The sequence below is a fragment of the Panthera onca genome, chromosome C2, assembly GCF_046562875.1.
Source record: "Panthera onca isolate mPanOnc1 chromosome C2, mPanOnc1 haplotype 2, whole genome shotgun sequence".
NCBI lineage: Eukaryota > Metazoa > Chordata > Mammalia > Carnivora > Felidae > Panthera > Panthera onca.
In genome coordinates this window covers 132,239,281-132,257,000 of record NC_138347.1, presented here as the reverse complement: position 1 = coordinate 132,257,000, position 17,720 = coordinate 132,239,281, and the positions used below count along the sequence as shown (strand labels likewise).

At 40.2% G+C, this 17,720-nt stretch overlaps 1 protein-coding gene across 2 annotated transcripts in view; it reads left to right on the top strand.

Annotated features, from left to right (window-relative positions):
- Positions 1-14,220, top strand: part of COL6A5 (collagen type VI alpha 5 chain) — a 131,927-nt gene extending 117,707 nt beyond the window's left edge. The window contains exons 37-40 of one of the 2 annotated variants that reach the window (XM_078432354.2): positions 1,213-1,902; positions 3,250-3,346; positions 4,098-4,342; positions 13,392-14,220. In XM_078432354.2, coding sequence (XP_078288480.2) covers positions 1,213-1,902; positions 3,250-3,346; positions 4,098-4,342; positions 13,392-13,411 — 1,052 coding nt within the window. In that variant the 3' untranslated portion in view covers positions 13,412-14,220. The remainder of the gene's footprint in view (positions 1-1,212; positions 1,903-3,249; positions 3,347-4,097; positions 4,343-13,391) is intronic. The other variant, XM_078432355.2, reaches the window with a different exon arrangement.
- The last annotated feature ends 3,500 nt before the right edge of the window (positions 14,221-17,720 follow it).

The window sequence follows — 17,720 nt, the reverse complement described above, 5'->3', positions numbered from 1 at the left end:
ATTTGTCAAAAAAATCCAACAATAGATAAAAAGGTAATGTGTAGCTTACCCCAGCAATTCAGTTATTTGAACATATAAACATCTAATGGAGCCTTTGCCCTGTTAATAACATTATCTATCATGGTGGTTTTTGCATTCTATTTCTATTATCAAGTTTTTATGACATTAATACAGGTTAATTGATTCATTTGCGAGGATTGTTGTGAGGAGTAAATAAAGTAATAAATAGAAAGCTTTAATAATGCAGTTGAGCACAAATGGGGATCAATAAATTTTTGCCTGTTAGAAATCTACTTCTTGCTTGATTAGGTTCATAGACACACTTCTTTCATGGTAAAAAGAATATTGGCTACCTACTTTCTGTCTTTCTAAGCTGGGATTTCCTGTTGTGGCTTCACCAACCAGCCACTATCCCCATGGTTGTAGACGTGGTTTTATGATCCCTTAGGCTTAGATCAGTGCTTCTTGAAGTGCTGATCTGCAGCAAGATAAGACATTAGCATCAGAATATAAATCAAGGCACTGTTTCTCCATTGAGAAAGTCTTGCTACAAAAAAAAAAAAAAAAAGAAGGAGTCGCCTGAACTAAACAGTATACTTAGTAATTAGATGACTTACAACATGGCGTGAGCTCCTTATTTTGTCATGGGCCAATAAACTGTAGACTGGCACTTAACCAACATCTTAGAGTATTTAATGTCTTACAAAGAGTTTGGATTCTAAAATCAGCATTTATACTTGCTCTCATGACATCACACTATGGCGCATATTTTGAACATGTATCTAATGGTCCAAGTGTTTGTGACATCAGTAAATGTGATTTTGACATATATAGTTTAAGGGTCACTGCGTAATAATTAGATCTCATGCAAATTTTGTGATCATGTAGAGTGCAGTAAAAATAGTTATATGTTTCTCATCTTGGATATGAAAATAGCTAGAGGATCAGTCAAAGATCTTTTTGACAGAGATCTGAGATGGGCTAGCAAACGTTTCTTTTCACATGACGGCCCCTGTTGAATGCCCAGTGGTTTCCCATGCAATGTGTGGAAAATGCATCTGAGAACAAGTACTGTAATTGATTAATGATGTCTGCCATGGGTGTGGGAATGAAGCATGGCAAAAATCCCATGATGTGTATTGGCCATCCTTGGCTAGGAGCTCCAAGTTTAGCCTTCTACTAAAAAGAATGACTTGAGCTATTCTATTGCAGGACATGAAAACCATGGCAGAAAAGAAGAACCAGGTCTTACTTATGAACCTGGAGATACCTCTCTTCAAGAATATTACATGGATGTGGCTTTCCTCATAGATTCTTCCCAAAGAATAGGAAATGAGGAGTTTCAGGAAGTGAAAACTTTTCTAATCTCAGTGCTTGATTACTTTCACATTGCCCCAGACCCACTGACCTCCATGTTAGGAGACAGAGTGGCAGTCCTGAGCTACTCTCCTCCAGGCTATATGCCCAACAGTGAAGAATGCCCTGTCTACCTGGAATTTGATTTGGTTACTTATAACAGTATATACCAAATGAAACATCATCTCCAAGACTCTTTTCAACAGCTCAATGGAGATGTTTTTATCGGCCATGCCCTGCAGTGGACAATTGACAATGTCTTTGTAGGAACCCCCAACCTGAGGAAAAACAAAGTTATCTTTGTTATATCTGCTGGAGAAACCAACCCCTTAGACAAGGAAGTCTTAAGAAATGTATCTCTGAGAGCCAAGTGTCAGGGCTACTCCATATTTGTGTTTTCCTTTGGCTCTGTATACAACGACAAGGAATTAGAAGAATTAGCCAGCCACCCACTGGATCATCACTTAGTCCAGCTTGGCCGAACCCACAAGCCAGATTTGAACTATATCACCAAGTTTGTCAAGCCATTTGTTCATTTAATCAGACGTAAGTCATTAAACCTTTTCTCTTCTATTGCTTTTGCAATGGATTTGATGTCTCTGTGTACAATCCACCAGTTGACATAGTAATATACTCCTTACTTCAGTGGAGAGTGGTAGAGTTTAAGGTGGGAGTAGGGGTGAGAAAACCAGAGAAAAATATCAGGTCTTACTGACCTTGAACTCTACTGCTGCACTGTCAAAGTCTTAGCCAGAAAAATCCCCGTATAGGTAAAAAGTGTCTCTTAACCCTAATCTGTTTAATATGTACTTGGTACTATGTGCCAAATTCTTTAAATGGATTATATCATTTAATTCTCAGTTCAGCCCTCAAAGGAAAGTATTAGTATCCCCATTTTACATGTGAGCATACTAAGTAAGGTTCAGAGACATTAAATAAATTGCTCAAAAGTTCACAGTTTAATAGTTGGTGAATTCTAGACTCAGCCCCAGGCATTCTGACCCCAGAGCCATCCGTGTTCCTGTTCATTAAACTACATTTCAGCTCCTATACCCTTAAGGAAGGACACTGCTGTAATCAGTAATATCTCACTACCACCACCCTCCATCTACTCCAAGGACTTCTGTTCTATCTTTCACTATAAATTACCTTTGGCTATGACTTTAATTCTTTTCAGCCATGGGAAGGAATCTCTTCTAGAGCCTCTGTCCCAGACAGTTGGCTCAGGCATAGCCAGGCAGGGGCTTAAGGGTGTCTTTTTATAGTGACAGTGACTGCCCCAGCCTCTGTCCATGTGTTGCAATTTTAGACATGGGCATAGCAGTATACCCAAGAGCTTGTAGCATCAAGCCAATCCTGGCCTGGGTTGGGATTAGGGGTGAGGCAGAGGCCACCTTGTGTAGTTATCTGCAGCTCCTGCAAATTTACCAGGAAATGACAGAGATGCAGATTTTCCGCCACTCGCGAAGCCGCAGGGCTCATGTAACCCTTAGGAATCTTGGAATTCAGGATTTATATATAGTAGCATAAAAAAAAAATGATGCCTTCTTCCAACCCCAAGGTAAATAGGGCAGACCATTTCAATAGCTCAAGGTGTCTTCTGGAGAGATCTTCCTGTTAAAGGGAAAGAAACAGATGTTAGAAGGGGTTGAGAAATACCTTGAATCACATCACAAGCCTGTGGCACACAGAGCTTAAGAATTTTTTACTGAATCACTGCTGTATCTCATTGACTTTACCAATGAGGCATTGCAATGTCAGAGGGTGTCTACTTTGCTGAGTCCCTTATAAAATTAATTTGATCTTGAAAACATCACAAGAAAAGATGAACTAACTTTGGGCGATAGAATACAGAAGGGTAAAATTTAGATTAACCAGCCACTCTTTCTCCAGGTGCCATCAACAAATATCCCCCTGCAGATCTGATAGCCAAGTGTGTTAACATCACCTCTCCCAACCCAGAGACCGTTGGCTCAGGAAACACTGTATTGTGAGTTGACAAAATCACAGTTTGGGTAATACTACAGCTGGAAACAGTCCTAATGAAAATAACTTGACAGGAATGGTGTTTGAGTTTTCAGGATGCAAGTTTGGCTGTCGGATGTAGCAGGGTGTGTGTGTGTGTGTGCGCGGGTGTGTGCGCGCACGCGTTTGAGATACTCCTGGTTTGTGATGGCTGCACAGATCTAGGGTTCATAGCACATAGAATGTGAACCATATTAGTAAGAACCATGTTCCCATTTCTGTTGCTTTTATGAAAAAAACCAGAGGCTCTTATCAATACCTTATATAACACCACACTAATATTGAGTACTGTCAAAACAGACAACTTATAATATCAAAGGTTAGCTGTAGCAATTTTAGAGCAGAAGAAAAACACAAAAGAAAAAATTTCAAAGCAACAAAAACATTCGCCATTCAAAAAACAGAACCCATATGAAAACTGGTAGGAAGGGTTCTTTTAAGTTTGATTTTGCAAAGTACAACCCTAAGTACTCAATAAAAATTCAGTCATGAAAATAATATTGCTTTGGAGTCCTAAACCCCTGACACAACATTCTGATTTCTCTTTGGAATATTAAAAAATTGTCCCTGAGTCAGATTTCATCCATAAACTGCATTTGGACTGTTCTAATCACATGCATAAAATTGATTGCTGTTATATGTCTGCCTGTATTTACATTTAATTCTGCAAGGGGCTTGGCTAATGTGTTTTTCATCTCTTTTCTCTGTCACCTCAGCCTTATTCCTGGGGTGTATGAAATAGAGACAGGAAACAGTGAGCTGGTTGATGAATTTGGTTCCCAGGAGCAGCATTCCTTTGTATTAGGGAACAATCCTAGTAATGGTTCTGGGACCACTACTGATTTGATCCAGAAGTTATACATGCTTTTTTCAACTGGAGAACTGATGATGAATGATAAGGAAGAGGCACATGCAGAAGAAATGCCAGCTCTAGCAGATGGTAAACGACAGGATAAAAAAGGTAACCTTGGGTACAATAGAATCGAAGACCCTGAAGAACCTTTGTTTGGATTTTCCCCTAGTGGACAATGAGCAAGGATGAGCAAGGAGAACTCACTGGGACAGGTGGAGATGACAAGATAGAGGACCCTATCATCTGGGGCTGCAGGGGGTTCCCCAAATGAGGAGGCAAACCACATAAAACTCCAGAAAGGCAAAAAGAAAAAAAAGGAGTCAATGGTGTTGACAAAACCAGAACTAGAAGTCGATGTAAATACTTGGTGTCGGGTCAGGGAATGGAGACAGGAGGAGTGAGAACAAAGACCACACAGGTCCTTGGTAGGCAAGCAGATCCCCACATCCTTGTGCAAAGTAGGGGTGGGGAGGACCTATACAATGAGCCTCTAATGTTTGAGGGTCTGCCATCTCCCATAGCACCCTGGGCTTGCCTGCTCTGAGATGTGGGCTTCTAGCTCAGCCCCAACCCCCGTGGTGCCTAGAATGCACAAGGCTGTTGTGGTTCTGAGATCTCTTTGGAGGCTGAGGGCAGATTCTTAGTCTATGTGAGGAGATGGTTCTGGACCTACAGCTAAAGAAAACATGGGAGATGACGAACAGGAAGCTATAGTAGGCTCTAGAGCAGTTTTCAGCTGCTATTTTGCCGTGTACCAAAACTGTATAGGAAATTACTTTAAAATAAATCTTCTTTGGTATCTGTGAAAACTGAAACTTTACATATCCTATGACCAGCAATTTTGCTCTCATGTATATGCACAACAGAAAAATATATATTCACCAGAAGTCATGTACTAGAATGTTCATAACAGCATTCTTTGTAGTAGCCCAACAGCAGATATGATAAATAAATTTTGGTATGATTATGCAATGAAATACCATATGGGTATGCAGTATATATGTACAATGCTATATATGTATGTGGTACAAATGGATACTTCATATATACATCTACACTATATGTATTAGATACGGGTATAATTGTAAACATAGCTAATGTATAGATATTGAACAAAATCAGCAAAATGATGGAAAATAAGAGCGATGAGAGTAGAAGAAATACAGAAAAATATATAAAGGGGAGAGAAAGGTAAGAAAAGAAAAATCAAATATAAATACAATGAAATATCTAGTTCCAGTCAAGGTGGACTAAGCCCATACTGCCCCTCTCTCCCACTGACTACAACTGAAAACTATGGAAAAAATACAAAAACTAACCACCTGAGATCTCTGAAAGGTAACAAAAAGCAGATATATTGTGAAGGGGCATGAGTTTACCATTTTCTTTTCTGTTTTCTTTTGTGGTTTTGTGCTCAGGGCAGACCCAGTCCTGGAACTGTGTGATGGCAGTGGGGCAGGAGGCTAAAACTCAGTAGAACCCCCATATTTCTGGGCAGAAGAACTAGGAAAAAGGGCCCTCATTTGTCAGACTTGGTGGAAGAAATCCCCATTTCCCCCCTTTCTTCTCATGGTTTTGCTCTGAAGTGGGCACAATTCGGAGCTGAGTGAAAGGCTAGCTAGCTAAAATTAAAGAGAAACCCTGTTTTTCTGGGCAGAGGAACTAGGAAGATAGGCCCTGTTGGCCAGCATGTGGGGATAGCCCCAGAGGCAAGACAACTGGAGAAGGGGATCCTCTAATTCTAATTATGGGAGCTGCATAAGCCCTGGGCTCTCACCTAAGCTGTGTGCGAATGGAAAGACCCAGAATAGGATGGTGAAGGCTTTGGGCACTAAACTGAGGTTGGAACCACTGCCCACAGAAGGTGAGATAGCACTTGCATTGTGAACCTACCAGGTTGATTGCCCACTGACAAAAAAACAATTCTACAGAGAATTATAACAATACTTCAAGTCTATACAACATAATATTTAAAGTGTTCAGGACAAAATCCAAAATTAGGCAACATACAGTGACCAGGAGATGTGAACAATTCTGAGAGGAAAAGACAACCAATAGACAAATCCATTAAATTAGCAGCTATGATAACTATGCTCCATGAAGTAAAGGCAAACAACTTGAAATGAACAGAAATAACATTCTCAGCAGAAACATAGAAATAATTTAAAAAAGGAACCAAAAGGACATTTTAGAAGTAAAAAAAATGTACAGTGTCTGAAATTTAAAAACAAGCTCACTGAATGGGCTCCAAAGCAGAAGGAAGATGACAAAGAAAGGAATCAGTAAACTTGAAGATAGACTAATTATGTAATCTGAAAGAGAGTTTTTAAAATTAACAGAGCCTTGGAGACTTATAGAACAATATCAAAAGGCCTAATATTTGTTTCACTGGCATTCTAGAAGTAGAAAGAGATGAAAGTTAGATTTATTCAGAAAAAAATATATTTGAGGAGATAATGGACAAAAAATTCCCAAATTAGTAAAATATATAAAACTTTACAGATTTAAAAACCCACTCAAGACACATAATTAACTGTTGAAAACAAAACATAAGAAAAATCTTGAAGCAGCTAGAGAAAATCTACATGTTACCAAAAAAGAGAACAACTCTTCAAATGATCATAGATTTCTCATCAGAAACCATGAAGGCAGAAGACAGTGAAACATCCTTTTCTTTAATGTACTGAAGTAAAAGAACTCTGAACACAGAATTTTTTATCCAGTGAACATAGACTTCCAGAATGAAGGCAAAATAAAGATCTTCTCAAATAAAGGAAAAGTAGGAGGATTTGTTGCTAGCAGACTTGGGCTGATGGAGAGCAGTGATGGGAGAACCAGGGAATTGGAGGTGAGGTCAAATGAGTGGGACCAGATGGCTGAGAGAACATGCTGAGGAGGAAACCCAGAGGGAGATCAATGAGGGGATTTGAAAGGGAGGCTGGTTGAGAGAAAGTGGCAGGTACCAGCTGCAGCTCACCCATGTACAGAGCCATACTGTCTACAAGGTAATTTCATATACATGTCCCATTGAGTTCCCTCCAAAACCCTGTATAAGAGACAGGAGTTAATACCCCCCATACTTGGATGGAGAAACTGAAGCTCAAAGAGGTTTAGTGACTTCCTGGGACTTGACCCTGGTCTGGCAGCTCCTGATTCAGTACGCTTTCCCAACGCTGGAGGAAGGAATGAGATCCGAAATAGAGTGAGTGTAAGAGGGGATGTCTTGGGCAGCTCAGGCTGCCAGAACAAATGCTATAGACTAGGGGGCTTAAACAACAATAATTTATTTTCTCACGGTTCTTGAGGCTAGGAAGTCCAAGATCAGGGCACCAGCCAATTTGATTCCTGATGAGAGCTCTCTTTCTGGCTGGCAGACAGCCACCTTTTCTTGCTTTGTTTTCGCATGGTGGAGAGACAGACCTGGTGTCACTTCCTCTACAAAGGGCGATATTTTTATCAGATCACATCTCTATCCTTATGACTGCATTCACCCTTAGTCACCACCTTAAAGGCCCTGTCCCCAATACAGTCATGTAAAGTGTAGGCCTTCATCAAATGAATTTGGAGGGACACAGTTCAGTCCACAGTAGGGGATATAATTAACAATGTAATCATAGGAAAGAACCCTATGAATCAGCATTGCCCAAGTTTGTGCATTATAATGACCAAGGTATTTGTTGACAATTCCATAGTCCAGCCCACATTCCACATCACTTAAGTCATCTTCTCTGGGAGTGAGACAAGGCATCCATTTTTTTGAAGCTCCAAAGGCAACTGCAATGTGCATACAAGTTTGAAAAACACTGCAATAAATCTCCTTTGATTCAGTCCTGTTAGATATCTTGAGGTGAGATTCCTATTGAAAATCATAAGGTTGGTAGACTCAAAAGGATTATCAAGTGAACATTACCAATACTTTCTTGTTTAGTATTCTTCATAATTTCTTTCCTCCAGAAGTTTTCTTCATTTTTCTACTTAATTATATATCCTACATCCAGAGGTTGATGATGTCTTTATTCATTTCGCTCAGAGAGTTCTAGCCAACAGCCTGATGTGGTAACATTTGGCCAGCTCTGCTCCAAGAAATCAGTCTGAGTCTCTTCAGGCAGTGTCAGTTTGGCTTCTTTCTTGGGTCGTGGAAGATTAGAATCTGAAACTGAAATGACTTTAGAAATCACTGGGTCGTCCTGTATCTTTTCTACAGAGAAGAAAACGGAAGCTATAGATATCTAAAAGTGTCTTTACCAAAGAATATTCACAGTACCTATTCCACACCATTTTGTCACAAAGATTTATACTCTACAATTATGTTTATAGAACACAAGTTCACCTTAAAGTTAATCCATGAAAGAAAGATAATAAAATATTTATTTGGGTTGTTGAAAGGTTGAAGATGATACATATGAAGGTCAGAATACACATTGTGCTTGGCACATAGTCAGCTAATCCCTGCATGAATGATCTAAGTCTGACAATATGTTGGACAATTAAAAATAAAAATCCACTGTGAAGAGGAATCACCCTTTATATGCTTATCTTTGCTATGCTTATCTTTGTTTTCCCAAAGAGAGTGGGCTTTTCTTTTCATGTGCCCATTTTGTTTCTGATGTTTTAATTTTATCCATCTACTTAATGCACAGATTTTTTTTTTGCTCATTATAGTGTACATTTGCAAGATTTTATTTTACTTTATTTTTAATTTATGTTTTATTTATTGTTTAATTTACATCCAAGTTCATTAGCATATGGTGCAACAATGATTTCAGGAGTAGATTCCTTAATGCCCCCTATCCCTTACCCATTTAGCCCATCCCCCCCACAACCCCTCCAACAACTGTGTGTTCTCTATATTTAAGAGTTTCTTCTGTTTTGTCCCCCTCCCTGTTTTTATATCATTTTTGCTTCCCTTCCCTTATGTTCATCTGTTTTGTATCTTAAGTTCCTCATACACACACACACACACACACCACATCTTCTTTATCCATTCATCCGTCGATGGCCATTTGGGCTCTTTCCATACTTTGGCTATTGTCAATAGCACTGCTATAAACATTGGGGTGCATGTGCCCCTTTGAAACAGCACACCTGTATCCCTTGGATGAATACCTGCTAGTGCAATTGCTGGGTCGTAGGGTAGTCATTCACAAGATTTTAATGTGGATTTTAAAAAGTGTAACTGTATTCCTTTTCCCATTATGCCAAGTTAGGGCTTGTTTCTTAGTCTTTATTTTTCTAATATCAATGTCCAGCAATGACCAGCAACGTCAGCATCATCTAGGAAGTCATTGGGAATGCAGATCCTTGGATCCCACCATGGGCCTGTTGAATCAGAAACTCTGGAGTTGGGGCCCTCCAGATGATTCTAATGCAGGCTAGAATTTGAGAACCATTGACCTACTGTTACAGATATTGAGCCTAAATTAGTCTTCTTTAATGGGAGTCTTCTCACTAGACATTAATAGGTAATTAGAAAAAAATAATTTTCCTATAAAACATTGATAAGTAGGTATCATTTTTGCAGGACTTCTCAGTGCCTTTAATGGGTTCATCTTCATTGTGATTCTGAGAGAGGGGCTACAGTCAAACCACTATGACCACAAAATCTTGTAACAGCATCTTTTTGGGCTAATATTTTATAGAAACCACTTTGGGAAATAGTAGTTGAAAGAGTGAATCCAGGGATCATTGAATTGGGACATGGGTTTGACTCCTATTTCTGCAATTACTAGTCATGTAATCTTAGGCACATTATTCTGTCTCTCTGAGCTTCCATTTCCCTTTCTGTAAAATGGACATAATAATAGAGCATACATCATAGGCTAATGTGATCGCTATATGAATGTAAAGTGCTTCGAACAGCACTTTGTATGGAGTGAAAGCTTAACACATATTAGCTATTATTTAAGATATTGATGATGATGATAATGACAGTGATGATGACAAATCGCATTAGAGTTGATGGTAATGGTGGAAAGAATGTCAGACTGGGAATGAGGTGACCCAGATGCTAATTTTGGTTCTGTCACCAGCTAGCTTTGCGATCTCAAATGGTCACCAGATTGCCTTGGTCTTCAGCTTTCCTATTTGTGTATGAGGAGCTTGGTCAAGGCCAGTGTTTTTCATACTGGGGGCTCCTGGGGTCACACAAAGACTTCCCAGCGCATGGGTTTCTGAGAACTACTCTTAAAGGACTCTCTACTGAGAATGTCTCTATCTGAGGAATCATGGAGGGTCTCCTTTCCTGCCCCCCTTTACAAATACCACCCCCCCACACACACACACACACCTCACACAAGAAATGGAATATTTCTCAACCATTCTTTTTAAAGATTTTATTTTTAAGTAATCTCTACACCCAATGTCGGACTCAAACTCACAACCCCAAGATGAAGAGTCACATGTTCTTCTGACTGAGCCAGCCAGGGGCCCCTTTCTCAGCCATTCTGAATCTGATTATGTGCTTTGCCCAGATGTAAACCCTGCTAGGGAGGCATGGGATAGGGGGTGGGTGTCAAACAAGGAGTCAAAATACTGGATCTACAGGCTTCCTTGAAGCCACATAAGGCTTCATGTCTTTCCCATCTTGTATGTGTTTCTGTTAAGGAAAATGCGTGTTGCTAGAAAAGAGGTATTTGAAGTCATGTTCAGATGTTCTGAATTCAGGTATACTCTAAACGGAGGATGGTAGGAGTGATGATAAGTTTCATTCAGTAATCTGGCCTCTTCCATTTCCCAAATCTTGGCAGAAGATGCATCTCTTCTTTCATTTATTTATTTATTTATTTATTATTTTTTTAATGTTTATTTATTTTTGAGAGAGACGCATAGAGCATGAGCAAGGGAGGGGCAGAGAGAGAGGGAGACACAGAATCAGAAGCAGGCTCCAGGCTCCAAGCTGTCAGCACAGAGCCCGACCCTGGGCTCCAACTCACAAACTGCGATATCATGACCTGAGCTGAAGTCGGAAGCTTAACTCACTGAGCCACCCAAAGGCCCCAAAAGATGCATCGCTTCTAAGTGAGAAATCTGTGAGAACAAAGCAAAGAGTCTATACATGAAATATTGATGGAGACCAAGCATTGTTTCATTGGGCCAAAAAAATCGTAGCCTTAATCATTTACCTATGAATGGAATCATAAATAAGACATCATCACACAATGAGGTGTTGATTGGTTTTACTGTAAGGACCACTTCTGCCAATTAGGCTATCTGGGGATATGTCCCATAAAGTGAAGGAGCTAAGTTGGAGCTTCAAAATTCTGAAGAAAAAATATATAAAACAGATTATAAGAAATATTATTATTTTATCAAAAAATATAGTAATAGGATACATGGCAAGTGTGCTTAATTTAACAATATTCGAATTTTCCAGCCATATTTTAGTTTCTTAAGTTAAACACCATACCCATAAATGAAAGAGTAACTGGTATTATTAATAGCCATTTGATAAGTTTAGTGAAGCGTTTTGGGGTACATTTTCCAGAAGTGAGAAAACGTCATTCAGTGACTGGGTAACATTCCTTTGTAAAACCTCTTGAAAGATGATGGGGTCATTTTGGACACATAACTCAAAAACAATTCAAAGAACTATTTGCTATTGCTCTAATAAAACTCAAAACCCATCTGTGTAAACTATTTATCAGTGCTTAAATCTACAATAGTAAATATTAATAGAATTAATATTAGACGTTGCCTCACTCTGACAATAAATTGTAGTAGCAGTAAATAAAAATGATAGGGAAAAACTATCATGCCTCTCAATAAGAAATGCATGTCCAATAAAATTTTTACTTTTTTTATGATAAAATTACCAAAATTTGAATATATATGCTGTTTTGATAAGTTGTGATGGTAATCCATCAGAAAAAAAAAATGTTAACACATAGAAGCTTATAGCCATATAAAATGAAAAATGTGCATTTAAATATATTTTTTGCTGCAGAGGATTATTGTTAGGCAGACAATAAAAGGTTTTAAAGCATATAAATGTGTTACAGTTAAATGAAATTCTATGGGGGAAGTGCATTGGAAATACATGTTTAAGGAGAAAATTAAACACTACATAATATCTGACTTTTAACTGTGAACATGTTTACATGTATTTTAAATAGATAATGGTGTATCAAATGACTGTGACATTTAGAGTCTATATGGTAAGTTAAAAGAAAAATGTGGCAGTTTTATTTTTAAATATCAGTTTTTATGATATGTCACAAATTATACATCCTTTTCTAATACCTCAAATCCTAATGAAAAAATAATTAGATGTTAACTTTAAAATATGCAAGGCAAGAGTACATGATTGTTTTCCTTTGAGGCGGGTGTGTAAGCAAGTGTGTGAAGACAAGTAGGTGGGATCATCTCTCACATCCTGCCTTGGGTCAGGTTCCCCGGAGCTGACCCCGGGGTGAGGATTGGCATGCATGTGATTTATTGAGATAGCACTCACTGACAGGAGAAGCGGAAAGGGAATGGAGGAAGCAAACCGGGAAAGAGTGGGAGACAAACAAGGGTGTCATCTCGGGCCAAGTACCGTAGAGCACTTGGTCTTTGCAGGCGCTCCGGCACGTTGAGTTAATGCTGCAGAGCATCCTGACCTGAAACAAAGAAGTTGGGCTTTCTTACTCCCTCCTGGATCATTGACTGGCCAAGGGTTGTCTTGGGAAGGGCTTTAAGCTCCAAGGTACTCATGCTGCATGTGATTAAAACCATTCCAGTGGCTGGACAGCAGCCCTCCTAAGATGCTGGAAGCAAAAGCTCACATGGGGGTGGTCGGGAAGGAGGGGGAAAGAGGGATGGGAGGGGAAGGAATGTTGTCCTCCAAGTCAATGCTAAAAAAGATCAGAAGGATTCTGGGCAGAGTCCTAGCTCTGCACATTCCTTCTAGCCCTGAATCCATGATACCAGCCACTGAATGTGCTGAGTGTGGCATTTCAGATGATGAACGCACCAGCATTTTCCTAGGAGGAAGCCTATCTATAGTTCTACTTATATGTTGCTCATTTGTATCCATTATCACATTGCCCTTTTATTTTGACTACCGAAAATGGCAAAACAACGTGTGCTCATTTCATATGTGGCAAAAGAAGAGTCGAGAGGAACATTTTAAACAAATCCACTGACATTAAGAGCGAATTCATATTTTTATGTTTTGCAGATGGTGAGGCCCCAAGATGATCAGAGCAGGAAAGGAAGACAGCTCCATTGGCAATGTGTGATTCCACGTGGTGCTAACTAGAAACTGTAAATCATCTGCTGGAAGGAGAATGGTGATCGGCAGGAATTTCTCATGAAACCAATCAGCTAATGACGTGCTAAACTTGTTCTGTTTCGAATCTGAGAGGGAGACTTTTCGGAGTGAAGACATCAACGAGCAGTACTGAGAAACTAGGAATGACTTCATTTCCTCCACGAATGGGGACAACCGACCAGGAAGAGTTAACTGAAGTTTTTCTTTGACAGCTCTTGTACGGTTCGGGCAGCACTTCTGACGCTCTATCTGCCTAAAGACTTTCATTTTCATCACGTCTGCATCTCAAGTTGGACTGCTGAGTAAAAAGCGGAGTTAGAATTTACTAGGAGTGTCTTCTCTCTCTTCATAGAACTAGAAACCCACGTCCATCCTTCTGATTTCGTGCCACCCTCATGACCTGAGCGCCCTGTAAAAGCTACCTGGCAGGCTGCTACCACCATAGTCAAAGCCTGCTCTTTACCAGAACATTTAGAAAAGAATGGAATTCGTGAGAAAGAAAAGGAAAAGAATGGAACTTGTGAGAAAGAAAAAAAGTGAGATGAGGCTAATTTTGTGAGTGGTTGTTTTGTGCTGTGATCATTTGTTTTACATTTTAGCATGCTTTGCTTTGTATATACTTGATTTTTGCTGGGAAAAACAATTGGGAAACACATGAATATTCTATATGATCAGAGCTGTTCTTGGGAATTACAATGGAGCAAGAGACAAGTTCTAAAATAAAAGCAAGTCTGATCCGGAAGCTTGTTCTGTTCATTTTTATTTACCTGTAGGCTAACTCAGACCCATTGGAAGAGCAGTACAGGATTAGACATATTTGGAAAAAGTATATATAATGTAAAATAAGCCAGTAGTGAATTCATTTTTTTAAATCTTTCAGTTTGATCAAGGCAACTAGTAATTGCCAAGTGAGTATATTTTGTATATTTTAAAAGTAACTATGTTAATAGGGTGATCCCATTGGCAATTTTGTACTTTTCCCACATAATTTTCCTTAACAGTACTCTTGTCGTTGAATAATTTTCAAACAATCCAACCAATTCTAGGCTGCCGAAAATTTTAAAGTAGCCACACATTGGTCTCTGGGAAGTTCTAAAGCAAACTCGACTCTTCGGTAAACTAAAGTTCTGCTTTTCCCTAAGAATCCTGATCTGTGCGTGTGTCTATAAACGCATGCGGGAGGAATACATCAGATCCCTCAAGCTGAAAGTAATGTGGGTTCTCAAGAATGTGAAGCCAGAAGAACTCCCACTCTGCTGATGGAAGAGTAGATGGTCCCACCTTTGAGCAGCAGGTTGGCAATATCTAGTTAGGTTGCTGATGCACATATCCTCCTGCCCTGCTGTCCCATTTCTAGGTCTCTATGCCTGTAGAACCTGTCACACGTGTACACCCCACACCAAAAGAAAGCACTGGTTCACCAGAGCATTGTGTGTTTCAGTGAAGAGGTGAGGCCAACTGAATCGTCCTACGTGTGGCGTATTGCTACATTACAGCTGCACTGATAAACAGTGGACAAATAACAAAGGTAATACTGAAACAAAATAAGTTGCCGAGGGACACATTATGACATCATTTATACGACCTCTTAAAACCCGAGAGGCAACAAGGCCTACTGTTTATGAATGCCCACAACTGGAGTAAGAGCATATATGACACCACCTATGGAACACCAAATTTAAGACAGTAGTGATCTTTCAGTGAGGAGGGGTAAAGCAGAGGTCCAATTGCCGTTATAATGTGTTATTTCTTACGCTAGGTATTGAAAAACTGGTGTTCTTTGTATTATTTTTACAGATTTTTGAAAGCGTGACACATTTCCATAATTTAAAAAGAATAAACCCAGTCGCAAAAATAAATGCAAAACTCAAATCCTTATGCTACATCCAGCATCGTGCTAAGAATTCTGAGGAATTTTGGAGTGCCTGGGTGTCTCAGCCAGTTAAACGGCCAACTGTTGATTGCGGCCCAGGTCATGATCTCACAGTTCGTGGATTTGAACCCTGTGTTGGGCTCTGCACTAACAGCATGGAGCCTCCTTGAGATCCTCTCTCCCCCTCTCCCTGCCCCTCCCCTGCTTGTGCTCTCTCTCTCTCTCTCTCTCTCTCTAAAATAAACTTTAAAAAAAGGAAAAAAGGAAAAAGAATTGTGAGGAATTTAAAAGTATGTATAACTGTCCTTTCCCTTGATGAGTTTGCATTAAGTCAAGGTCGCTAGAGCTGGGTAACCTACAACAATTGGAACATAAAGCACCAGGGCCAGGGAAACTTGTCTGCATCCCAATGTATAAAATTAGTTTATGTTACCACTGACTGTGCATTCACTTTTCACGTGAATTTTGTGTCTGAGTGGTCCCTGAGGCTGAACAGCACAATTTGACACAGGTAAGATGTAAGAGGGGTGACATAAAGTGACACTGTTTCACTGGAGGAACAATTACGCTGTAAATATAAGGAGCTTTTAAATAAGTGTATTATGTATTTTGGACAGTCCAGCCCCAAATATAATACTTGAGCGTGTGCTATGGGGACAAAGAAGTAGAGAACCGACAGCAGAGAAGGACCACAGGATGATGAAAAATACTGTGCATAAATTCAGAGTGAGGCTGCTAAGTCAAGCCAGTAATTGCTTTGGAAATCAAAGAAGGGGAAAAAAAATCACTTGGGATTCCAATCATGGGAGAACACTTGAAGGAATAAAGGAGATTCACACCACATCTGTACTTACAGATCATGAATCCTCTCCTTCCACTTCCTTGAAGATAACAGTACAAAGTCCATCCATGCCTTAAAAGACCTGGCAAAATCTGACCTTTACTCACCTTCCCAGCCCAATCTCTTCCCACCACAAGGAACCTCTTTCCCTCAGCGCCTCCTATTCATCTTTCTGTGCTGGCTGCCATCTGCTTGGGAGCGCCTTCCATAAACTTTCCAAAACTGGGCAAGGGGACACCCACCACACTGCATATTCTCCCAGTACTGGATCTCTTGCTCTAGGTCCTTGCCAGGAGGGTTACAGTGGTTGTAAGTGTCTAATTCACTTATCCAAGTCCCCAAGAGGCACCCAAGTGCGCACCCCTAACTTGTCCATCACTGTACCCCCAATACCCAGGATGGTGCCTGGCCCTTAAGGGGCCAGGATTTGATGAATGAATAAACATATTCAACTTGGAAGATAAATATGGTTTGGTTGGATAGGTAGGAAAGGACTTGGCATGAACAATGAGAAGGGGAGAATAGCCAGCAAGGCCGGGGTGTGTGTGTATGAGCATTGACGTGAGTGGGGAAATGGGCAGTGTGTGAGCAGGGCTGAAAGGGGGTCAGTGTGACTGGACTGGAAATCTTGGAATTGGTGGAAGCTGAGGCCACAGCAGGTGTGGTGGGTTGCTGAAAAGCCTTTTCTTAAAATCTTTAACAAAAACCCAGCAAACTTAAAAAAAAAAAAAAATCTTGAACCATTCCACAATAGCCAGTCTATTTGAATATGGAGTGACCCGTCAACAAAATTGCATGCCCCCCAAAAGGAAGCATGGAACAGGCAGAAAGTACATACTTTCCTAGGGGTTCTGTGCAGAAGTGACCCACAGCTGTGCACAGCAGCCTTACATGACATGGACAACGCATTGCAGAACAGCTGGTCGGAATTACAGATGACTAAGAATCCTGTGATATCTCTGGAAAACTTCATTTGACATCTTAAATCTGACTCCTAGGTCTTTTATCCGAGTGTGAGCAGCGGGGCTGAGAATTTGAATAACCACAGTTGAACCTTTGTGCAGCTCTTACTGGACTCTATAATTGAAACATCTTTCCATCTCTGACCCAAAGTCTGGAATTTTCTTTGGACTAAACATTTTCTCTAGCCCTCCATTGTCCACCTTGACAACCCTAGAGGATCTCATTTTGTAGCACATTTGGAACTTAGAGTAGGAGGTGCTCAGTAACTGGTTTTCTTTGTGCAGGGAAGGGATGAATGAATAAGCCTTACTTATCTTGCTAATCCTGGCTAATATCCTGTTGGCCTCCCTCACTTCTTCTTTCCAGCTTCTACTTTCCAAACTGAATTTGGACTTTGCGCTGAGAAAAATTCCTGTGACAGCTAGAAGCTCTCCCGCCCACAAATGCCGCCGATAAGGAAGTTCTCGCCTCCTGTGATGAGAACAACATCTGTGTGGGGGCCCGGCTCACAAGACGCCCGTTTGCAGTCTCTTAGAGTATACACAACTCCAGGTTGCTG